Here is a 24,904-nt window from a genome sequence, read left to right on the forward strand (position 1 = left end):
TTACACAACAGCCAAAAGGAAATGCTCATGTTTACATGTATCATCTACTTCATGACACAATGGACAAGAGGTGCCAAGTTATTGCTTTGTGAAAGCACATATTAAAATAATAATAATAATAATAATAATAATAATAATAATAATAATAATAATAATAATAATAATAATAATAATAAAATTTAAAAAAATAATTGGTTGTCTGCGCAGTTATTTATTCATTAATAAGAATGAAGAATTTCCAGACTGTTTCTGCTTCCTGCCAAAAGAGATAATTGTTGTTGTGGAGATCTGGTTTTAATATCATGCTGGTCTGAGGGAGGACGTTTATTGTATTTTGTGGGTTTTGATATCAATAATTATGTTTCTGATATCACTATTGTATTTTTGATATAACAAAAAAGCATACTAATGAACACCCGATTTGAATTTCTTATATAAAAAATGAACACGAATGAACATCCGGTCTGAACATGACCTAGAACCTAAGCCCGTCAGCAGGACTGAGCGAACCCATATTTACACCGACATTTAGGGATGGGCTTCACTAGCTCTCCAACCAGCCCACCCGCTCGCAGACGCTTGGTTTGTGACGAAATAGACAAAGAGGCGGTGTTTCAGTTTAACGTTACGTCACCTTGAGATCTAGGAAAGCTGTTTGTCAGGTTTGTTAAAATTAAAACTTTCTAAACATTCTTTTGTTAAACATGTTGTGAATGTATAACCTAATAAATCACACCAATACTTAAACACAGTAGCAGTTTATCTTGTGAAAGCAACCTTTGACAGCTAATTTGTTTTTGGTACTGCGCAACATTGTACCGCGTAGTGTTTCGCCAGTGACTGACAGGAGAAATGGAAAACAAAATGACAGTGTCCATACGCTGTGCTAAGAAATAATCATATACAATTACATTAAACAAGGAAATGCATAGATGTGAGTCTAGTTAAAAGAATATTAATAAATGCAGTACCCGGTACTTTTAGTTCGTCGTCTATTTTAACCCTTTAATTGATTCGACGTCTCTTTCTAAACCGAAGCAGCGCTGCTAAAGACAGGTGACACACAGAAGCAATGGGTTCGACTTTAGGACCATTATTTACACTCAGCAATTACCGTACGTGCTTTTGAGTGCCACTTGAAGTAATCAGCGAGTGACAGTTTAATTGTCTTCTATTAATCTTACGCTTCTGAAGACTGGAAGTCGTGCAGTGCGCACAAGGCAATTCCTCAGTAGTTAGAGAAGGAGCGATACGCCGTCATCAGTGTCCATAGATTAGCAATGGAGCCTGTAGACTTTGTAATACTATATAGGTTTGCACATACCCAGTTATTCACCATTCTCCGTTTCAAAGTTTGCACTACTTTCTTTGTAAGTAAACAGCCTATCCTATTAGGCAGTAAATCGCCCTAATGCTTCCTGCAATTAACTGTTCTCTTCCAGTTGCTATGGCAGCCTCAGCATTCCTGGCTGAGCCAGGTGATCCTGCAGAGGGGACCTGGCAGAGATGTGACTTGAGTTTCACAGAGGCCATCAACCAGCAAATGAGAGTCCCTGATAGGCTGAAGGTAGCAGACCCGTCATTGGGAGGTGAGGGGGAGCTGAAACAAGATGATCCGCCTCCATCGTTTAGTATGCACCTCCCTGATAGGCTGTCACTGGCAGGTGGGTGATTTATATGCTGTCATTTGTTTAATAACAATGAAAGTCTCTAGTCTGCAATGTATACATTTATGTGGTCATGCAATCCACTAGGCCTATCTAAGCTGTGTGAGAGTTGTGTACAACTATTCCTTAGCACTATGGCAAATCAGAAAGCTCTCTGGCTTGACAAAGGGAAAGATAGTGGGTTCCTTATTGATAATCTGATGATACGGAATGAATAAAGTATTCAGATCATTATGTTCATGTTAAGAGGTACAGTGGTGACACATTCTGTTTGAGTAGTTTACCAGCATTTGTGACATGCGTTACATTTTTTACAGCACTATTTGAACAAGCTGTTAGAAAAACTGGGCTTGTGCAATATTCAGTACTGAAAATATATGATGACCTTTAAAATACTCTCAGTGGAAAACACAAAACAATGTTCTGCCACCATGGCTCCAAGTAACGAAGACACAGCAGACATTTCCCAGTACTGAACTCTTTAATATGTGATTTCTATTTGAAGTGCCATATATGTTTAATTTATTTCTGAATAATATATAGCCTATATTTTCAAGCAGATATGCCGGATTTAGGTCCAAGACCCTCGTTTCCCAACAAATCCTCTCAGAAGCCCTGGTTTGACCCGTCTGCTGCACTCCACACCCCTTCTCAGCTGGGAATGCTCCCAGACCAGCACACAGGGGGCTGGGAGAGGGGAAGATACATAAGAGAGGTAACTTTTCTTCAAGTCCACTAAAGTGTCTGGGACTGATGCAGGCAGGGGAGCTGGGATAGGAAGGCTGAACCTGAAACTAGCAGAATTGAATTTCAGGTAGGATCTTAGCTATAGGTGTTTCAGTGACCTAAATACAATACTGTACCTCAGTATATTTAGTTATACCCCTTGGAGATGAATGCTTCTTCCTAGGGGGGGGAACAGACATCAGGAAAAGCAGTTTAATTAATTAATGTATATTCTTCCTTACAAGGCATCCCTCCGCAGATCAATGAGCGACTGTGCTTTCAGCAAAAGCTCCTCAGCTATGTGCGTCTCTAAACAGAAGCACAGTCTGTAAGTACCTATTGCATTTCAACCCTGAAGGCCAGGGGAGATAAAGGAGGAAGAATGGACAGCACTCAACTGCAGCCTAAAGACTATTTGGTGTGGAATGAGATTGGTGGTATAAGCCTCAAGTCACAGTGTTTTTTTTTTAGTATCAGCTTATTTAGAGGCTATAAATGGGTTGATAGTGGAGCAACTGAACTGTCCTGGTGATATCAGATTAGAAGCGTGCTAATTTAGAGTGGAGAAAACGAAACACAGATTCCAGCCTTGTTGCTGTGATAATGGGTAGACAGAGAGCTTCAGTCGACTCTAATGAAGATAGCTGACTGGTGCATATGTTTAATAAATACACATACATGTATATAAACCAGTATACTTCAGAAACAGTTAATATCTACGTGTTATGCAGAATATACAGTGTATAGACATTTTCAATTTCAAATAAGCTTCCTTTTGGCAAAAACATGTCACATTTGTTATTGTAATTCTCCACTTTGTTACGTCACACACATTTAAAGAAACACATACAATTTCTGCATGTCTAGTTTATTTCCTTCCTCTAATGTGTTTGTGTTTGTGAACACAGCAGAGATGTGAGATCCCCATGCCCTGTACCTCTCTACTCCTCGACAGGACCTGACCTCAATCTCCTGTCCTCGCACAGCGTACTTAATGCAGCTAAATATGTGGGGAGGCAGGTCTCACAGCGCCTCCTGCAGGCCATCAATGAGAAATTCGCCACGAGGTGACTCCTCACTGGTTCACTCCTGCTTGGCTTCTCGCTCAGGGACTGCATGACAAGATCTAGGTCTCAGAATGTTTTTTTAAACCTCACTTACATACATTTTGAGCCTTCTAAAATAAAGGCAAACCTGCAAATGTTTTGCAACCTTTTTTTTTCTTCTTTTGCAACTTTTTTTTTTAGCCATTTTTTATTACCATGCTGTGTGTGTTCTGTAACACTTATCTGTGCATTCTCTCTGTTTATCTGTGGGTTTGGAATGTTCTTAACGTTGGGCCAAATTCAAATGACTTGCAGATTTAAAAAAAGTAATAAATAAGATAAAAAAAGGTATTAAATACAAGCATTAAAATAAAGAATGTGAAGATGAGATTGATTAGATTATGATCTCATCGATAAGGTATCGGATCAAAAATATTCCCCATACACTTTGTTGCATGAAATTATATCTTCATAAAATGCATTTTCCCAGGTAAAAGTTAATTGCATTTTGCCCTTTAGTTACACAATTGAGTCGATTGTGGATTGGTTTTCTAAATACAGTAAGAAACGTCTGTCTAGTGGAGTTTTTCCTTTCTTCTGTAGTTGTATGACCATCTGTCTCTCTTTTTGATTTTATCTATATCTTTTTCTGTTTTTAAGGTTTGTATGTCTGTTTATGTAATTTGCGTTTGTTTTTTAATCTGTTTTTAAGTTGTAGTTGTTTTGTTAGCCCTTCCCTGCAGTATCTCTTGAGAAGGAAACTTTTGACTTTTGCTTCTGTTTCTGAAGGTACAGTTTCTCTGAGTGCATCCAGGCTGACACAACAGACCATGCATTTACTGAACCTAGTAAAAGAAGGTGATACACTTTCTTAGCTTTACCTTTTCATTTTTTATTAGAGGTCACAATTTTGAAAGCATTTTATATGCTAGTACTACCAAAAATCTTACTCAAGAGTGATTTAAAGACTTTATTATTATTTGTTTATTTAGCAGACGCCTTTATCCAAGGCTACTTATGGAGACTAGGGTGTGTGAACCATGCATCAGTTGCAGAGTCACTTACAACAACGTCTCACCCAAAAGACAGAGCCCAATGAGGTTAAGTGACTTGCTCAGGGTCACAGAATGAGTGAGCCGGGATTTAAACCAGGGACCTCCTGTTTACAGGGCCTTTTCTTTAACCACTGAACCATGCAATTCTGGTTGTTCTTCATATAAATGTAACTGTTGAGTAAATATTTCAGTGTGGGAATGTGCTGCTGCAGACTGAAGCTTTCTGACAACCACACAGCAGATACAGGCAGATTAAAAAGAACAATTGCCTGGAAACCACAAAGGTTCCAAATATCGTCCAATTTCAGTAAACCTGACTTTGCTATTCGGCTAAATTGTAATTGTTGAACAAAGCCAATCTTGCTATTTGGTAGAAACTGTAGAAGTTGAGAGATTTGACAATGCAAAGTGACGGCATCTCATACAGTACTGTAGCTCATCTCTCCGCCTTTCCAGGGAAGCAGCACAATTACTACTGTGCAGAGGGAGACCAATACTGGGGATTCATGGAACTACAAGTAGTAGAAGGCCAACAGAAAGAGCACTGCCTATTTTAAAGCTTTATCGTTTTCCATGTTTTAAACATGATCAGCAATAGATAGTGGGTGCCAATGCCCTGCAAGTCCAGTGTCGTGGCCCACTCCCCCCATGTATGGAGGTCCTTAACCATGCCCATGTTTAGCAGCAGCATTACCTTGTGCATATCTTTCAAGTGTATCTCGTGCTTTCTGCAACCTGTTCATCATTTATTAACTCCATGCACAACAGTGATGAATTGTACATATATTAATAATACCTATTAACCGAGAAGCTATAATTTTTAAAAAGCAGTTTTGTCTGACAGAACACAGCAAGTACTCTACCCCCCACTAATCTTGGACTGTCCAATGTTACTTAAGGTAAAATAGTCCAAGATTGTTGTTAATCAGGATCTGTGAAACCAGCTGTAAATGGGGGAAAAAAACAAAAAAAAACATGTTTACACATTCATACTTCCAAGAATAGTGCACTTAAAAGTATAAGCTACTGCTTGTCTTTTAAGCGTTAGTTCTGAATATACCAGTATTGACTACATCACCAAGGTTTGTCTGCTGTATTGTCTTTGCTTTTAGTTGGCATTTCCTAATAACAAGTCAACTGTTCTATATGTATAACCCTCCTTTTTAAGTACTGTGTACTGTGCTTGTGTGACCTTGCAGTATCCATGACTCTGGGCTCGTTCTTGATGGAGAGGACTTCGGGTTTGTGGAGGTTCTCGCACTTAGGAGACAGGTGAGTGGAGGGAATCATGGTGCTTCACTTGTGGCTTAATATCCCTGTGGCGTTCCAATTGAGAAAAACTTGCATGACTCCACCTCCACAAAATGAGGCTTGTGAGCTGGATCCAACAGAATAATACAAGATGAAAGAGATTCGTCTCAAACCAGTTTCTGTCTGTTTACTCTCTATGTCTGTCTACTGGACTATGGTTCTTTAGTTCTAGCCATGTAATGATATTTATGGATGTTGTGAATGGATTATGGTGTATAATGTAATTAAACTTGCACTTCTGTAGGCTTTATTTCAACTCTAAAAAGCAGCAGATTTATACAGATTTCACCTGTCTTTTGCAGTATGAATCAGTTTTAGAGCAGGATTAAGCTCTAACGATCTCTGTTTAGATCATTAAAATAGATATTTAGTTCCATGCATAATTAACAAAGTAATTTTAGTTATAGTTACCACATAGGTGTAGTTAGCATGTAGCTACAGTGTATGTAATTACGGATTCCTTCTGTTTCAGTTGAATAAGATGAGCAGACGTCTGGCAGGGCTGGAGAAGCAGAGTGCGGCGCACCGGCAGACCGAGCTGGTGCTGTTCACCCTCCTGGTCAGTGCCAGCCTCGTCAACAGCTGGCTGTGGCTGCGCAGATAGCCCTCCACCTGCACCTTGCACTAAGACAGTATAGACTTGAGTTATAGCAGGAAACTACGTGGCCCTGGCCCCTCTCTGTTCGCACTCTGTAGAGCTCATTCTGCGTTGGCTGTACACTGCGATTGTGAAACAATGACATATTTACTGCAGCTAGAGAGAGAGACTCTGTAGAATAAGGGATCTGTATAGCTGGCTGCATTTCTCTACGCTGTCTTGGCTACAGTGACAGCTGCACACCAACACACAAGAATGTGGGCTCTGTACCCTGAAGTCTGCTTTCTGCTACTCTTCACACACTTTTACAGATGATGCCATTTTAAATCGCATTTCAGAATAAGAGTGCTTTTATTATTATGGTAGGGATGGTATTTATAGAGGAGGACTAGAGTGTAGTGTTCCCTGTTGGTTAGAATTGAGTGCTAGGAGGCAGTGTGACCTGAGTCTATTTAAAAACTAAGGACTAGGAGGCAGTGCAGTCCAGATAAGCACTGACAGGTAGTGGTCTAGTATGGGCTTTAAAGTAGTATGTTTTGTTTTTGGGTTTTTTTTTTTTTTTTTTAATACAATGAAAGTAAATGAATTATGAACACATGTGACATCAATAATATGTAGGATATTATCAATAATAAAACATTTATTTTGTGTGTGTGTAAGTGTGTGTGTGTGTGTGTGTATGTATGTGTATGTATATATATATATATATATATATATATATATATATATATATATATATATATATATATATATATATATATATATATATATATATATATATATATATATATATATATATATATATATATATATATATATATATATATATAACTTAATATGTTATTAATTTAATATGTAAAAAAACAAAATTTTGTGTTCCAAAAATTTATTTGAAATAAAATTATTTTAATGTTGTAACATTAGACTCCTCGGAGCAGATTATTATTATTATAATAATATTCATAATATTATTATTATTATTATTATTTATTAAATGATAAGTCATTCAAATATTATTTTGTGTTTTATATTGAACTCTTAGGATGTTCTGACCCTTTGTGAGTTGTGGGGGTGAATGGAGAGCTCTGTTACCATCTCATTGTATTTCAGTGTTCTTCAGTATATGCACATCATTTCAAGGGGGGTTATAACTATGGTTGTATTTTTTTCAGGGTAAAAAAGATGCTTATTTCACTGCATTTGACAGTCTAAAAATAGGTATTTCAAGATTTTTCACAGCCATACATAATATTTTTTAAATCAAATTTTGATCATTTTGTCTGGAGTTGTTACAACAAATGTTCCTAAATATGGAACCTGAAATGCTAAATTGTAGAATATATTTTTATGTACACCATTTAAAGACATTTTACTTTCACCATTGATGAACAACAGACACACGTGAAATGTCCCCTTCTTGTACTGAACAGAGCGATCTTTAGCAGAAATATTTCTGATCTTTGATGCAGCTGGTGTCTTTTTCATTGAAGACATTTTAAACCATTTTCGTGCAGCACTATGCAATGTGTTCAATCATTTACCGGAAGCTAACTAAGCTGGCTGGCAGGTTCCTAAATGCAGTGTAACAGGTAGTGTGTCGATAAGGCAAATGTTTGCTATATTTATTAAGTGATAAAAAACATGTTTATTTACACTATTCATTCAGAAATGGGAATTTTCACAGAGAACTGCATGTTACACAGAAATGGGTAAATTAGTAGAATCGTGATAACCATGAAAAAAATATAACTATTTATTAAAACATGTTGTACTTTTATTGTGTGACATCAAATGAGCAGGACGTTTCAGTCTGATAGTTTGTTTACTAGCAGGCTGACAGAATACAAAATCCAATGTGCTCTGTAGAGACTTGAAAGACTGCATGCCCCAGGGAGAGAAGAGCAGAAACTGCTAATTACCTGCCTCAGCCATGAAAGAGTTTCAAGCCTGTCTCATCAAATCACAATTAAAAGTGTTTTTAATTACTCATAATGTAGAAGTGTTAGCCTTTCTTTTAAGGTTTCATCAGGTGATGAATGTGGGGTAGCTCAAACTCATCATCATGAAAAGATTTATCGTACATGAACTACAAATAGAATAGCTACTATGGGCAACCATTTGCTGTGATCTTAATAGGATCATTTAAAGAGCAAGAATATTTTACCATTTGAAGAGAGAGAAAAAAAATCTAGTTTTACCATACAGTCCCTTACAGTATATATCAATTGCAAAGCTCTTTGAAATTCCTCTTGCTCTGTTTTCGGCTGATGTTTGTGTTTGTTTGCTCCCCTGCCTCCCTGCTTTTGAATGTTAATCAGTCTTCTTAAGCAGCGTTCATTAATTCATTTCAAAGGCAGCCGCTGACACAAGAGCAAGATGGTTTGAAAAGGAGGAAGGGGCTTGTTCCTTCATCAGTGGCTTCTCCTGAATTTTGATCAGATTGCTGCTCGCATTGAGGATGGACGGATTAATGAACTCCCATCAAAGGGAGACCTGCATCTCCATCCTGTTTGTTTGTTGTGTTGTAATATAAGGACTCTCTGATCTTACACTGATGATTCATACGGTAGTAACACAGACAACAAAAACAAACGGCAACAAAAAACCCCAGCTCATCATATAGAAGCCAAGAACTCACACTGTTACACCCTTGTGTCAGTGGTCAAGATCATTGGTAAGTAATCATCCGATGTAAAGCCAGGACAGAGGTACTGAAATATATTAATACATTATTGTTTAATAACAGCTGTTTCTTTACATTTCCACTTACACTAAAATAAGTACATTTTGAGGTCTGCATACAGTATATCATAGTATATCTAATAAACAGTCTCAACTCTTGACAATTATTATGACTTTTACCTTGATTAACAGCTAAAACTCTCTTTCAGTCATTTTGTTATCATTATAGTGTGTATCCTGACTCATTACAGCCTGTATTAACAGACTGATTGCAGTAGTGCAGAATTTGTCAGAAACCATTTGAGAAACAGGCTTAATATTAATCGCTTCAAAAACATTAATCACTCACTGAAACTTTTTTTTTTTTTTTTTTTTTACTACATGATTGGACTCTTGTTATACAATTAAAAAAATATTTAACAGTATAGCTTGGGTCATTCAAGTTCAACCAGTCCAATACAGATCTTGCATCAAACTAAAATCACTCTCCCAAGCTTATGTACCTCTGCAGTGCTCCTGCTCTTGTTTTCTATTGAACCCATACACAGAATAGGGTTGTAACCCAAGGGCTAGATTCTGGGAGACTAGTGGTGAGAGGAGCCTTGTGGAGATGAGAAGCTTGGTGGAAACATTCCAACAAACAATGCCTTCTCTAACTGGAAACTGAAGTGCAGTTGGTCTAGCAAAATATTTCTTTATGAAACACAAAGGGACAATAGCAGTGGCTAGTCAGGAGTAATGAAAGCTTCCCCTCACAGTGAGTGAGGGGTTTTCATGATCTACAAGGTGAGAAACTACCTGTGATGTGGACTCTGGAAGAGGCTAGGATCAAACCACTAAAGAAGTTACACTTGAGCCAGATTCAAAGCCAGGCCTCCAGTGGTAAAAGGCATAGTAGGCGTTATATGCAACGACCCACTAGCCTTCTAGAACCGTTTTTATCCTACCAAAAGCTTATATAAAGCTTATACTACTCCACTAGAACAAATGACAATTTCCTTGATCACTAAATAGGCGTGAACATCCATGAAAATACCTAGTTATATTAAAACAAAAAAATAGAGACTAAATCTCATTCCCATTTACAGAAAGAAGTGTGCGTAGGTACTGTAGCGTGTCTCATCTGTCAATGGCGTTCATGGTGATAACTCCCCTAGTCTCTTTTGATTCCCCTCCCTCTTGACAGGGGCTCTGTTCATCCCCACAGGATCACAAGCTGAGCACTGATGCCAGTACTGCGCTGCAAGACATTTCCACAGAGACACAGTCGCTGTTATTCATCCAGCAAGCAGGACTGGAAAGAATGAGAGCTTCACCACGGTGCAGAGCAGAGAGGAGGGAAGCTACTCAGGCACCTAACTGAATGAGAGCCAGATTCTGTTTTACTCCTTTCTATTTTATTCCTTGCAATGCCCTGTAAGGATAAAGTGGTGTTTTAGGGCATGCCGACACCAATGGTTCTGAGTTAAATTGGATTCCTAAGTGGGCCGGTGAGTATTTTTACGCTTTTAAAGATGGAGTGCTACTCACTTTGGAGAGCTGCTGTATTGTGCAACAGCCATGAAAATATGTTGTGTTTCAATATCTTTTTCATTGATCCAGTCATTAAAAGAAGCAAGACATCAAAACTGAGCGGTAACATTGATGGTTCTCTAGCACAAAGGGTTAATAGGGAGAGACAGGCATTGAATAAGAGGAGAGCATTCACTTTAATCTGTACATGCTGTATAATCGACACAGTTGCTCAAGTATACAGTTCTTTGCAGTGTTTTTGTTGAAATATATTATTTATTTTGTTATGCTTTGCATATTGTGTTGTCTACTATTTGTCAACGAGGACAGGACTTTAAAGATGTAACATTACTCTTACCATGCTTTCAGTATAATATACTACATTTTGCAATACTTTATCATAGTATACCACAGGAAAAAAATGTCAGGACTAGGCAATTGGTGTGAAGTTTAAGGGGATGCTGCTGTGGTCAGCGGACAGCATGAGGTGATGCCAGGATTTTTTTTCTAAACCACAAGGGGTCATGAAGTGACTGAAGGACCAAAACTGATGATCTCTGTTTATGTAACGTGTAGAAGCGTCAAGAGGCTGGATCTTAACATAGAAGCCCAGTTTCCAGACTTTCAAATTTTAGTTTTCAGGATAATACTCTGGGATTATCCTAATGGTATTTACCATACTGGTCTGAAAAGGATTTGAGTGCTGTGCCTCATAAGGGACGCTTCCTCCGAAAGCTCAGGTAGGTTTGCAGGGATTTCACTGTGCCACCCAGGGACACTAAGAATCAGATGCAATGTGAGACACGGTATTGCACAACCACTGTGTCCACAGCCATGAAGAAAAGCAACCTCACAAACATCAGAGCACAATTAGGCAATATGTTTGCAAAGCCACACAACAGGGAGAGATTTACTAAACTTGTGCTCCAGTGCAAAGTTTACTCCCTTTTTCTGTGTGGAGTCAACAACACGTTTTTGGAACTAGTAAAAAGCACACTCAGGCAGCTCTAGGCAGCTTTAAATGAAACCATGAGCTGTTTATTTCTGGTTTTGAAGCATTAATAATTTTTTATTGGAGGAAACATGCTAAGAAAATCAATCCCACGGTATCCATTGGTTGTTAGTCAGTATTAAAGGAGTGTTAGCTAAGATTTTGAATTCATTTTCTTTTTAGCAATGGCACTGCCCCCACTTTAATTATCCTGGGGTCTTTACTTGCGTGTGTATACACAACTGTGGAATATGCACAGATGTCTCAAAGACGGTTGCTCCTGCTTCCATGTACTAAATGTGTTGAAGTTCAAATAACTTCTATCAGATCATGTTACACAAAAGGTATCATGATGTATAGTGTTGTATCTGAAATATTTAAACATCCTGAATTAACTTCATGAAAAACCAAAATAGGATCATCTCAATAACAAAGGAAACAATGCTACTAAAGCTTATTATTTGATTCTAAAGTAGTGATTGAAACTAATTTGGTTTTCTAAACATCGAACTTGTTGGATCAATACAGATTTTATAAAGACAGTTCTTTCTGCCCCAGAAGGGGCAAACCCCTGTTTGTAATGGATATGTGATTCATTAATCCACACTTGTAGTGGCTATGGGATTCACAAATCCATGTCTGTCACCCTTTTTGTCTGTTGAGGGGTGATTTTCTGAAGGCTTTTGAGAGATGTGATTGTCAGCTGTTGTTATAATACAAACGCTTGACACAGAAGGTGCAGTTCACTCTTAGGGTCTAATTAGAAATGTAAATATCACTTTGCCTCTAATGAACAATCTCCCTGCTGTGCTCTTCTCAGCGGCAGTATGCACCTCAGTGCAGGACATTTGATCATTCTTTCCTGTTCACGTTTCATGAGTAGGCTTTTGACATAGATTTCTGGAAACATGAAGCCAGCAGATATAGCCCTTTTGAGCTAATACATTTATGCATTTACAACTAATATTGGATTATCCTGAACCAGAAAATATGAAATACAGTATGCAGGCTTAGTGAATACACTGTATGAAATGCAGAGCATGTTATGCTGCAGGTGGTAACTGTTTCTCTAGGCAGTTACCCAGGTGACGCAGGTTGTATTTGATGCAATGGAAACTGTAACTGAACCGGGAGACCTCAGTGAGCTGAGTCCTGGAACAGAGACCATGCCTGTATGAGTATATGTGTTTGTGTCAGGTAGGAGTTTTAGAAGGAATCCTATCATGCAGGCAGGCATGTTAAGTCTCATTCATATGGAATGAGAAGCTTTTGGCCTTGGTCACAATGCATTTTATTCAATTTTTCTTTTTTTTTTTTTTTTTAAATCTCACTCATTTGAATGATCTGACCTTGAGCTGACCTGTAAAGACGAGGATTGGACTGAAATAATGAATAGAAATACATGACTAAAACTCTTTAAAAGCTTTAGTGGGTGAAGGTAGAACTGAGATTGTTATGCCTGGTGTTGTCATGGTTGCCAGTGCTGTATCTGTAGCTACGAGTGAGGCCCCCAGACAGGCAGCAACAACTGTAGAGCCTAATTAGGCACAGCATTTATTTTCATATCTTATACAACTGTGTCACACTCATTGATTTGTTTTTAGTGCTTTTTACTGTAAATGAGCTAAATATTTTGACTAGTATGTTCTCTAATAATAGAATACTCTTCTTTGCTATCGTACAATTAAGGCAGGGGATCACAGGCAGTGTAGTCTAGTGGCTAGAGCAAAGGCATAGCTCAGCAGCTGATATGCTTTGTCACATTTAAATATTGAGGTAGTGTGAGGTTCATTAGGCACCACTGCAAGGAACTCCGGGAAAGAAAATCCCCAACAAAGAGCCCGGCTCCCTGTGCCAAGCAGCCAGACACATCCTCATATGAAACAACCCAGCCAGCCACTAGACTGAGTTCATTACACAGTACAGATGCACTACAATGACGAGGCAATGGGGTCTGTGCGTTGGGCCAAGTGCAGATGCAATGGTATAAACCACTGGTTGAATGGAACCACAAGGCTAACATTTTCATATCGATGTTCGTTTTTAAATGGCAGTTGGCAGGGGGGTTCTGTAATGTGTCGGGGATGAGGCAACCTGAATTCGCATCCTCTTCCCTATGTTCTAGCTCTGCCCTCAGCTCAGAGTAGTGTGCTGACAAGATGACTGGGCAGATGAACATCGAGAGCAATCACCTTTCCAACCACAGGCTGTCCGTCAAGACTACCACAGATGAGGAGCTGGAGCGTATGGACAACACTCTCAGCAGGTCAGGGACAATCCAGGCTTTGCCAATCTTTGAATTGCAGCAACAGCAATGTTTAAATGTGCTTACAGTAAATGGATTGAACAAAATCCATGTTTTTACTGTATGTACTGAACTTGGAACATTTTCCATTGCCTAACAATGAAAATGAAACATCTTGATGGAATTACCTACTAACTTAGCTGTGTGTCTCTGTGTGTGTGTGTCTTCAGGGCCCAGTCCATGTGTGATGACACCTCCTCAGAGCTGCAGAGGGTGGCTTCACTGGACCCCAATGGGCTGCACTCCCAGAACTCCTTCCAAGGGAGGGGGGCGCTTTCAAGGTAGGGGTCACTGAGAATAGCTCTGTAAGAGGTGCTGGATAAAAGTCATTTTAATAGTTTGATCTGAATATGTGTCGGTACAATGCTTAGTAGAATCATGCAACATGTAACAAATAAAAGCAAATTTGTAGTTGCATTTGTTAAAAAAAGAAAAAAAAAATCACCTTAAAAAATGCAGATATCTAAAAAGTTTACATTGAATTCTTTAAATGAACATGCCAATGCATGTATGTATTTACACTGAACAAAAATATAAACGCAACATGTAAAGTGTTGGTCCCGTGTTTCATGAGCTGAAATAAAAGATCCTAGAAATTTTCTATACGCACAAAAAGCTTATTTCTCTCAAGTTTTGTGCACAAATTTGTTTACATCTCTCTTAGTGAGCATTTATCCTTTGCCAAGATAATCCATCTACCTGACAGATGTGGCATATCAAGAAATTGGTTAACAGCATGATCATTACACAGGTGCACCTTGTGCTGGGGACAATAAAAGGACACTCTAAAATGTGCAGTTTTGTCACACAACACAAGGCCACAGATATCTCAAGTTTTGAGGGCGTGTGCAATTGGCATGCTGACTGCAGGAATGTCCACCAGAGCTGTTGTCAGAGAATTGAATGTTGATTTCTTTACCATAAGCCGCCTCCAACATCGTTTTAGAGAATTTGACAGTACGTCCAAATGGCCTCACAACTGCAGACCACGTGTAATCACGCCAGCCCAGGACCTCCACATCCGGCTTCTTCACCTACGGAATCGTCTGAGACCAGCTACTTGGACAGCTGATGAAACTGTGGGTTTGCACAACAGAATAATTTCTGCACAAACTGTCAGAAACCGTCTCAGGGAAGCTCATCTGCGCGCTCGTCGTCCTCAACAGGGTCTTGACCTGACTGCAGTTCGGCGTCGTAACCGACTTCAGTGGGCAAATGCTCACCTTCAGTGGCCACTGGCACGCTGGAGAAGTGTGCTCTTCACGGATGAATTCCGGTTTCAACTGTACCGGGCAGGTGGCAGACAGCATGTATGCCGTCGTGTGGGCGAGTGGTTTACTGATGTCTGTGTTGTGAACAGAGTGCCCCATGGTGGCGGTGGGGTTATGGTATGGGCAGGCATAAACTATGGACAACGAACACTATTGCATTTTATCGATGGCAATTTGAATGCACAGAGATATCATGACGAGATCCTGAGGCCCACTGTCGTGCCATTCATCTGCCGCCATCACCTCGTGTTTCAGCATGATAATGCACGGCCCCATGTCGCAAGGATCTGTACACAATTCCTGGAAGTTGAAAAGGTCCCAGTACTTCCATGGCCTGCATACTCACTAGTCACCCATTGAGCATGTTTGGGATGCTCTGGATCAATGTGTACGTCAGCGTGTTCCAGTTCCCCCAAATATCCAGCAACTTCGCACAGCCATTGAAGAGGAGTGGGACAACATTGCACAGGCCACAATCAACAGCCTGAACAACTCTATGCGAAGAAGATGTGTCACGCTGCATGAGGCAAATGGTGGTCACACCAGATACTGACTGGTTTTCTGATCCTCCCTTTTTTTTTAGGTATCTGTGACCAACAATTCACGTGGATTCCCAGTCATGTGAAATCCATAGATTAGAGCCTAATGAATTTATTTAAATTGACTGATTTCCTAATATGAACTGTAACTCAGTAAAATCTTTGAAATTGTTGCATGTTCCGTTTAGATTTTTGTTCTGTGTTTGTCATATATGGTGTCCTCCTCAGTCTCTGTTTGTATTCGAGGTCCCTCCATCCAAATCTGTGTAGGAAAGGATATCTACTACAGAAAGGATATCTAGTGTCCCTCATACTATCTGATATAGCAGAGTTTGCACAAATGTGTGTTGCACATGACCAGTTGTGTGTGTTACCTGTGTCCTGTCTTTGCCCTGGCAGGCTGGTCCGGATGGTGGTGACGTTGAGGGAGTGGGCTCACAAAAGCCTGCAGGAGGAGGAGCAGAGGCCAGACTCCTTTCTTGAGCGTTTTCGAGGGCCAGAGCTGCGGGCCATTCCCAGCCGGGTCAGCAACTCCCAACAGGACCAAGAGAACACTGACAGCAAGGGAAAAGACAAAAAGTACATGCATCTATGTGGAGGGAGGGGGTTGCCATGTGTTAGTTAGTGTTTCCATAGAGCATTTCCACAGAGACACGAGAGATGCAAGCACAGAGAATGTCGCACTGCTTCATAAATTATGTCCATTAGGTTACCTAAGAGCTGCTTTAATCACACCTAAATAGCAGAAATGAATATAACTGGCAGAGCTACAGATCTAGCAGCCAATACAGTTGACTGTTAATTCCAGTGTAATAAACTTTTGCTACAATTCTGAAAACGTATACCAAAACTGTCTTATTTTGTAAAGGACTCTTACATACTTCAGTTACTCTGGAGTAGATTGGAGTAAATGAGTCAGTAAGACCATTTTAGTTTGGTCTGGGTGAACATAAACACATGTAAAAGATCTACTCCAGAGGCAGTACCATCAACCAATGAAACTAACCATACTTCACAATGACATCCCTAACCCTATGGTATTGCATTGTCACTAGACCATGTGAAAGTATCAAATCCATGCCATTGCTGTTAATTGTGAGATCTGCGGATATTCGTGCCAGGGCCCTTCTGAGTAATACACTATTATTGTAGTCAGGATATCTCAAAATGAGACAAGGACTCATCTGGTGATATCAACCTTTTTGAGAATTGGGACATCATTTTCTCTAGGGAATCACTCTGCTCCAGTTGCGGTGGTTCTGCTTTTACAGTAATGTACATGGTATAAAGCATACCTGTAGCTGTTGTTTCTGATGTTCTTATTCAGCTAGACCCAGGAGCAGATGCTGACAGGCATGCAGCTGAGGTGGCTGCTGTGTCTCCTCCAGGGAGTATTACTGAGCCAATAAACAACTTAAATGAAAAAGCCAGCCCTTGGGGCAGTATTTAAAGCATGGTAATGTTTGTTCACAGAAAGAAGGAAGTGTTTGTGCTGGACCCTGCTGAGAATCTTTACAACCAATGGCTCTTAATAATCGCCATTCCAGTACTCTATAACTGGTGCATGCTGATAGTTCGGTAAGTTTTGTGAAGCCATTTAATAATAAGTATTTTACTATCCATGTGTTAGATACTTAACCAGTTAGACAAGCTGGCATCGTTCAAGCCATAAGCTGGTAGTTTATCAGACTGGACCAATATTAAGCTATGAATCATATAACAATTCTGTGCAATGACACATCGCCTTCAAGGAAGCTTATTTAAACCATTAACCAATTCCGAAGATCATCATCTGAACCTGTTGGTCTTTTCCTTGTGTTGTGAACTGGCTGCCAGATGTATCATGGCTAAGGTCAGACGACCAGACCACAGTTCAGATCATTCCAATGAAGGCAGGGATTTTCTTTACGCAAATTCAAGATGCCTTCTTTGCTTTGTTTTGTATCCAGGGCCTGTTTTGATGATCTGCAAACTGAAAACTACATTCTTTGGCTGGTTCTGGATTATGTTTCAGATGTCCTCTACATTATTGACACTGTCGTTCGGCTCCGCACAGGTCTGTTGTGAGTGGATTGTAACATATGTACTCTGTATGCATCTTTAAACAATAAAAGAATGTTGGTAATTAAAAAAATGGTTATCTCAAGGAGCAGTAGAACCCATGGATATTTAATTCACAACCATCACATTTATACACGTTTATTTCACAATTTTATGCAATGGTGCCCACACTGCACTATACTGTGTTACTGAATCATTTAAAGAGCAAGAAACATGGGAAGTGATATTGATCACATTACATCTGGTCCATGGTATGTATTGTGACTTCGGTAAATAATTAGACCCCCAATTCTTAATGTACACAAGTTTCCAAATATCTAAACGCAAAAGGCATTTTCAGTAGCATTAACTTTTAATTTTCGAGCAGGAAAAAGAAAGACAGTCTGAAAGGAAATAAACATCTCATCTGTCATGGAAGATTTACGGTCAGATAAATAAAACACTTCATTAATCTCCTTTAGGTTTCCTCGAGCAGGGGCTGATGGTAAAGGACCTGGCCAAGCTTAGGGAGAGCTACATCCACACCCTGCAGTTCAAGCTGGATGTGATCTCCATCTTACCGACAGACCTGGCTTACATCGCCACAGGCATCCACACCCCTGCGCTTCGCTTCAACCGTCTTCTGCGCTTTCCCAGGATGTTTGAGTTCTTCGACCGGACAGAGACACGCACCAACTATCCCAACATTTTCCGCATCTGCAATCTGGTGCTCTACATTCTGGTTATCATCCACTGGAATGCCTGCATCTACTTTGCTATCTCCAAGGCCTTTGGCATAGGGTCAGACAGCTGGGTCTTTCCCAACTTTACAAACCCCACTTACGGCAGACTGACTCGAGAGTACATCTACTGTCTGTACTGGTCTACTATCACACTCACCACCATTGGAGACATGCCACCCCCAGTCAGGGACGAGCAGTATTTGTTTGTTGTTTTTGATTTTCTAGTTGGGGTCTTGATCTTTGCCACTATTGTGGGAAATGTCGGATCCATGATCTCTAACATGAACGCCACAAGAGCGGAATTCCAGGCCAAGATCGACTCTATCAAACACTACATGCAGTTCCGCAAAGTGAGCAGAGAGATGGAGGCCAGGGTCATCAAGTGGTTCGACTACCTCTGGACCAACAAAAAGACTGTGGATGAAAGGGAGGTCCTCAAAAACCTGCCAGACAAGCTCAGGGCTGAAATAGCCATCAACGTCCACCTGGACACCTTAAAAAAGGTTCGTATCTTCCAAGACTGTGAGGCCGGGCTTTTGGTGGAGCTGGTTTTGAAACTGAGGCCTCAGGTTTTCAGTCCTGGGGATTACATCTGCCGGAAAGGGGACATTGGAAAAGAGATGTACATTATTAAGGAGGGGAAACTGGCCGTGGTAGCTGATGATGGGGTCACCCAGTACGCTCTCTTGACAGCCGGAAGCTGCTTTGGCGAGATCAGCATCCTCAACATTGAGGGCAGCAAGATGGGCAACAGGAGGACTGCCAATATCCGGAGCATCGGCTACTCTGATCTCTTCTGCCTCTCTAAGGATGATCTGATGGAGGCACTCACTGAGTATCCAGATGCTAAGAAGGTGCTGGAGGAGAGGGGCAGGGAGATCCTGGTAAAAGAAGGATTGCTGGATGTGTCAGCTGGGAAAGGGGTGGTGGGGGAGGTGGAGGTGGAGGAGAAGATAGAGAGGCTGGAGTCCTCCTTGGACAACCTACAAACACGCTTTGCCCGGCTGATGACAGAGTACAACTCCACCCAGCTTAAGCTGAAGCAGAGGATCACCTTTCTTGAGAGGAGGGTCAAGTACATGGGCAGTGGGTACATCTCTGATGGGATGGACAGTACTAATGACACTGATGGAACCTGCAGTGAGGGAATGCAGTGACCCTCTCTCCTGACCAATTAACTTTATCAAATGCTTTTATTGATTACTTTCAGCTGTAGGCTGAGACTGTTGGAAGGTCTGCTATCTTATGTAACCTGCACAAGAGTTAATCACTATATAAACAATGCAAAAAGTACATGTGAAATACTAGGTCAGTAGAATCCCAGAGCACATAAGGAATGGAAGATGATCATAATAACAACATGTTTCTAACTCTGAAACTGATACTATTTTCAATGATTTTATGTATGTGTACTGTATTAATATAAGGTCTACATCTTTAATATGATAAATAAGTTACAAACAAAAAATAAGACAGAAGAGCTGTTTAACTTATAAAATTCACAGTGTTGGATGTCTTTTACAGTAGCCTTGGTTAAGCTTTAAGTGGTGTGCTTGGTTGAACAGTCAGTGTGTTGTTCTTAACTTTGAGGCTCAACTGTATTAAAGACTATTTTGTTATAATAGACCATCAACCTCACCTTCAGCCCAGAACTAATCAAACTACTCATAAAGGCTGGCAATTCCTCAGTGTAGGATATTTTTGGTTAGATATTAGGTCAGATTTTTTTTTATAAATCAGAGTTCATCATTTGGGATTTCAAATACTAGTGTATCATAGTTTTTCTCCACTTCATACTCAACTGTAATTTAAATTATCGTAAATTACCTTACCTAAAGGTCACTTTAACCATGGTGATCTTTAGACAGACACGGCAACTTACATAACTTACATTGTTTAAACATGTATACTTGAGCCTTACTCTCGCGTTTGAATTACAGCCCTGTATCATATGATAGGTATGACCATCTAAGATCTGAATAATTAATACTGTATAAAATGTAGCTTGTTTTTTTTGTTCACTTTTTAATTTCTGCATTTTGCAACCATTTCTATTCAACTATATTAGTAACATCAATGTTCATTTGGTTCAGTAAAGGGCTGGCAACTAAATTAGACCTCTTGTAGTTTCCAAAAAATCTCTGCAAGAGGCAAAAAAGGGAAACTAGTTAGCAACATGAAAATATTAATATCAGGGTAGAATAGTTCAAAATATATCAAATATTCGCCCATAAATCTGTTCTCAAGGTTACTGTGAAAAATACTGTACAGAGGAACAAATGTTCCCATGGCATGTCTGCAGTGTGTATAACTGCATCACAAACATTTTCAAGTACTGCATGTCTTTCCTAGTAGAGCACTGGATTATTCATTTGAGTGAAAACTTATTTGGCAGATTTAAATACTTCAATTATTTTTACATTATGTAAATTGAGTTATTCTTCGTTATTCTTGACAACTTTATTTTGTTGGAATATATTTAAATAAAAAATATGCTCCTATTTTAAATAATCTTGTCTCACTCTTTTTTGCTCCTGTATTGTTTTGGTCTTGTTCAAGGTTAAAAGGTTTGACATGAAACAAATCAGACAAAGATTGACATGCAAATCAATGTTTTAGTACAATTTATATGAAAAACACAACCACTGGGTTAAACATTAATACCAACATTTAAAAATAAGATTGCAACTATCTTATAAAAAAAAAAAACACAACTGGTCCTGTTCATAAAAACAGAGAAAATCTGCATACAAAGTGCATCAAGAAATGTATTCAATATTACCTGAATACAAAGCTATCCACTATGCTTGTTCGTGAAAGTCATATTTTATAGAAAACAGGAAATTCTTCAAGGGTTCTTGGGAACTCCATCTCACAGAAGCCCTTGCAAGCAATCACTTGATCTCACAGCCCTCCCATGACTCCAGTGTGGAAATTATACAGGAAAGTATGGACAAGTTGTAGATGGCTTTTCATGCAAAGTTGATAAAATCCATCTCTCTCTGCATGGTTAAAGTGACCTCCAAGGTATGTGCCTCTGAGATGAAACGTGCTTTGCCAGTCTTACTGTCAACAGGATGGGGCAGATGCAGGCCTAATTTACTGTAAAGGAAGAAAGAATAGCTGGTACAAATATTGGATTTCACCATGCTCTTTAGTATAGCAGTGCTCAATGCTGGAGCTGTCTGCACAGGAAAACACTAACATGTTCTGGATTTAAACATTATTTATTTATTTAATTTATATATATTTTTTTTAATTTAGAGTGACCAATTATTATTTTTATTTATTTTCCCCCCAATTTGAAATGTCCAATTATGTTTTTTTTCTCCTCACAGCAGCGAGTTCCCACACAGCACAGATGTTCTGAGGGCGTGAGAACGTCCTCCCATCTCACAAACCTAAAGCCAGACTCGCTTTTACAATGAGCAATCCAGAGCAGGGGTGGACAGGTACCGGTCCTGGAAGACAGAGATCAGCCCTGCTTCTTATCCACTCTGAATATGCTCAGTGTCTGGCCAGGAGGGTTCGCTGTTGCGCGATGAGGGGAAGCCCCCAGCATGCTTTAACTGGACGAGCCACTTGGGGACCACTCTACATTTTTTATTTTTCAAAAAGATGTACTGCTCAATAAAGCAAACATTGAAAAATAACTAAAGCTTACAATTTTGGTGAACGCAGATCAAGGAACTTTTCTTTGACATCCAGAAAAACATCTGCGATTTTGGTGTCTGGAAGCTTGATTTTTATCTGAAATAAATACATATATAAAATAAGCACTTCCTCAGCTATGGATCTAATTTACATTCATTTTCTAAAATATGTTGTACTTGTAGAGGGACTGAGGTCATTTATATATTTTATCCTTAAAACATCTCTAACCACCTATCAATGCATGCCATTGTTTCAGTCAGTGGAACATGTTCACATGAGTGAGGGAAAATGTATTTTGGTTATAAAACAATTTACCATATATATATATATATATATATATATATATAATATATAATATGATTTTCTTATCAGTCTCTATTTGGAGTTTATTAAGTTTAAGCCTCAACTTTTACAGGTATAAGGGTTTTGATTAATTGATCTCCATTGTCATGTATTGCTGTAGACTACAATTCACTTACCAGCATACACTCACAACAGGCAGAAGATGGGTCCTTTCTGCTCATCCCTAGAAACACATCCTCTGTGGTAACCTTCTGTTTGAAAAGAATCTCATACCTGTACAGAAAGGAGAAGCTAAGCATTTTAAATTGTGTAATGCACAACATGAATGATGTTTCAGCTATAGCTGTCAGTGCTCTGTCTGATGCACAACCCAACCCAACCACAATTATCTTTAATGACAATGCTATTATTGAGCAATGGTTGCCTGAGAAAGAGATACAATGGCATGAATCACAAGGGAACATTTCCATATTTCACCAGTGGTATTTACTTTTCTGAATGGGACCTTTCTTAACTGATATTAGTGGGGAACAAATGTCTAGTTACTAGACATCCACTGTGAGTTACATTTTTGGGAAGGTCTACAGTATCACTTCCCCTGTTTATTAAGGACAGACAGAAACAGCTACTGCTTAGGAATAGACAGCTGATTGTACTCACTCGGGCTGCTGCCTGGGGTCCCAGGTGTCATCAAGCTCTGAGCCCTCTGGTACCTCCTCTTCACTCCAGATATCTTTGCTATTCTTACTCACCACTGGAGGAACTGGCAACATATCAGGACACATTATCTTTCCTACCCATGATATTGCCAGTTTCTTAGATTGAGAACATTTTTGGAAAAGACTGAGATCCACTTTTGTCAAGTTCCAATTCCTTCAGATGGTATTTGGTTCCTTGGGAAAACCTTTTTTTTTTTATCATTTCTAAAAATAATATTTATTTTAAACTGAAAAACATAAGGTTTAAATATAAATATAAATAAAGACAGATGGGTCAAACCAAGAATAGACATGTCAATGCTTGATTTTTCAACCCCCTAATTAACACAGCAGGTGTTGTAAGTTATATAGTGGAGCTGCTAGTATGGAAGTATGACCAGATGATCACTAAACCACCCCGTGATAAAAGGTCAATTATTGTGACTATAAGATACAATTATGCAAAAACACAGACTAACATACTGGACCTTTCATTTGCAATTGTCAATACAAAGAAAAACTATTAAAACATAAGGTAACATGCCATCATTTCCTTGAGATATCAATTAAGATTTTTTTTTTACCTTAATGATAATTATGTCACACTATGTCCTAACATAAACGGTTGCATCAACAACAAATAGTGATTGCTTTCCTTGAGTGTTTCAATGCCATGTCAATGCCTCTACCATGTGACCCACCTATATGGTTTTGATTACACTATACTCGTCATCAAGATACATGCTATTCTGCATGTTGTACATTTAGCTCATGGAGACCCATTTCAGACAACTATACTGTGTTACGAATGTAGTCCGTATGTTAAGAACATACCTTGTTTAGCATTTACAGTAAACTGCAAGGTACCGTATCGTGTGTGTTCTGCAGACAGTTACTGTAGAAAGAGAGACGTCTTACCATTTGTTTCACATTTTGCTGGGCCAATGTGACCAGGTCCTAGGCTCGCTGTCGATGAAGCAGGCTGAAATAAACAAATAAATAAAAAACACAATACATCCTAAACCGAATACACATTATTGTTGATTTATCAGTGTTATCGAAGTGATTTTATCAGAGACATTTTTTAAACTGAAAAATATGCAATAGTTGTAACAAACCAGAACCAAACTACAAGTAATAATAATGGTCTCTTAAGCAGTCTCAGTTTGTAATTAAAATGAGAAATATTTGACAATGGGTAAACTAATTAGAATTGTTAATTAAAAATAATAATAAAAAAGGGGCTAGGAGATCACGTGTTCAAATCGTAATAAATATAACTTTACGTGCTCTAAATAATAATACCTGCTCGTCTTCTTCATCGTCTCGCCCCTGTGACAGCAGTTTGGAAAGTGCCTCTAACGACTGAATAGAAGAAAGACCGTCCATCTCGGCTGCAAATTAAATTCCTTTAAAACTTGAGGAAAGACTATTGAGTTAAGTGAAATTTGCGGCTTTGTCGCTTACGTTTAGATGTTTGAAATACTACGTTTTCCACACCGTAGAATTATGTCCAAATTATACTCAATTTGTTTGAGTCTTCGGGTGTCATGGTAACCCGACAGTACCGCCCTTAGCAACCACAAAGTAACTGACAGAAATTCAGCCAATCCGAGAACACAGGACTCTCTGAACAGCCAATAAAATCAATTGTTATTTAGCTTACATTGATAATGCCTGTTTGCGGGACTCTTAAGTTTGGCAAGGAACTGTAAAAAAAAAAAAAAAAATAATAATAATAATATTCTATCAGAATATTATTT

General features: G+C 39.1%; 3 protein-coding genes across 5 annotated transcripts; 2 read left to right on the forward strand and 1 right to left on the reverse strand.

Annotated features, from left to right (window-relative positions):
- Positions 1 to 554: 554 nt before the first annotated feature.
- Positions 555 to 7,050, forward strand: LOC121318749 (mitochondrial fission factor). Of its 3 annotated transcripts, none has more exons than XM_041255763.1 (8): positions 555 to 662; positions 1,443 to 1,664; positions 2,228 to 2,382; positions 2,639 to 2,721; positions 3,302 to 3,460; positions 4,229 to 4,297; positions 5,694 to 5,766; positions 6,278 to 7,050. In XM_041255763.1, the coding sequence occupies exons 2-8, from the start codon at positions 1,448 to 1,450 to the stop codon at positions 6,407 to 6,409; spliced, it is 888 nt and encodes a 295-aa protein (XP_041111697.1). In that variant the 5' UTR covers positions 555 to 662; positions 1,443 to 1,447; the 3' UTR covers positions 6,410 to 7,050. The 3 variants fall into 3 exon arrangements, with proteins under 3 accessions (XP_041111697.1, XP_041111698.1, XP_041111699.1); XM_041255764.1 differs by having other exon boundaries at positions 4,235 to 4,297; XM_041255765.1 differs by lacking the exon at positions 3,302 to 3,460.
- A 2,595-nt stretch (positions 7,051 to 9,645) lies between these two features.
- On the forward strand, positions 9,646 to 20,993 carry LOC121318750 (cyclic nucleotide-gated olfactory channel-like). Its single transcript, XM_041255767.1, has 7 exons — positions 9,646 to 10,575; positions 13,714 to 13,854; positions 14,064 to 14,174; positions 16,103 to 16,282; positions 17,177 to 17,281; positions 17,653 to 17,759; positions 18,226 to 20,993. Exons 2-7 carry the CDS (start codon positions 13,748 to 13,750, stop codon positions 19,641 to 19,643), a joined length of 2,028 nt encoding a protein of 675 aa, XP_041111701.1. The 5' UTR covers positions 9,646 to 10,575; positions 13,714 to 13,747; the 3' UTR covers positions 19,644 to 20,993.
- Positions 20,992 to 24,708, reverse strand: dnaaf6 (dynein axonemal assembly factor 6). Its single transcript, XM_041255768.1, has 6 exons — positions 24,447 to 24,708; positions 24,060 to 24,123; positions 23,104 to 23,206; positions 22,620 to 22,716; positions 22,151 to 22,236; positions 20,992 to 21,588 (listed from the first exon to the last, which is right to left on the reverse strand). Exons 1-6 carry the CDS (start codon positions 24,528 to 24,530, stop codon positions 21,459 to 21,461), a joined length of 564 nt encoding a protein of 187 aa, XP_041111702.1. The 5' UTR covers positions 24,531 to 24,708; the 3' UTR covers positions 20,992 to 21,458.
- Positions 24,709 to 24,904: the final 196 nt, after the last annotated feature.

The sequence above is a fragment of the Polyodon spathula genome, chromosome 7 (genome assembly GCF_017654505.1).
Source record: "Polyodon spathula isolate WHYD16114869_AA chromosome 7, ASM1765450v1, whole genome shotgun sequence".
NCBI lineage: Eukaryota > Metazoa > Chordata > Actinopteri > Acipenseriformes > Polyodontidae > Polyodon > Polyodon spathula.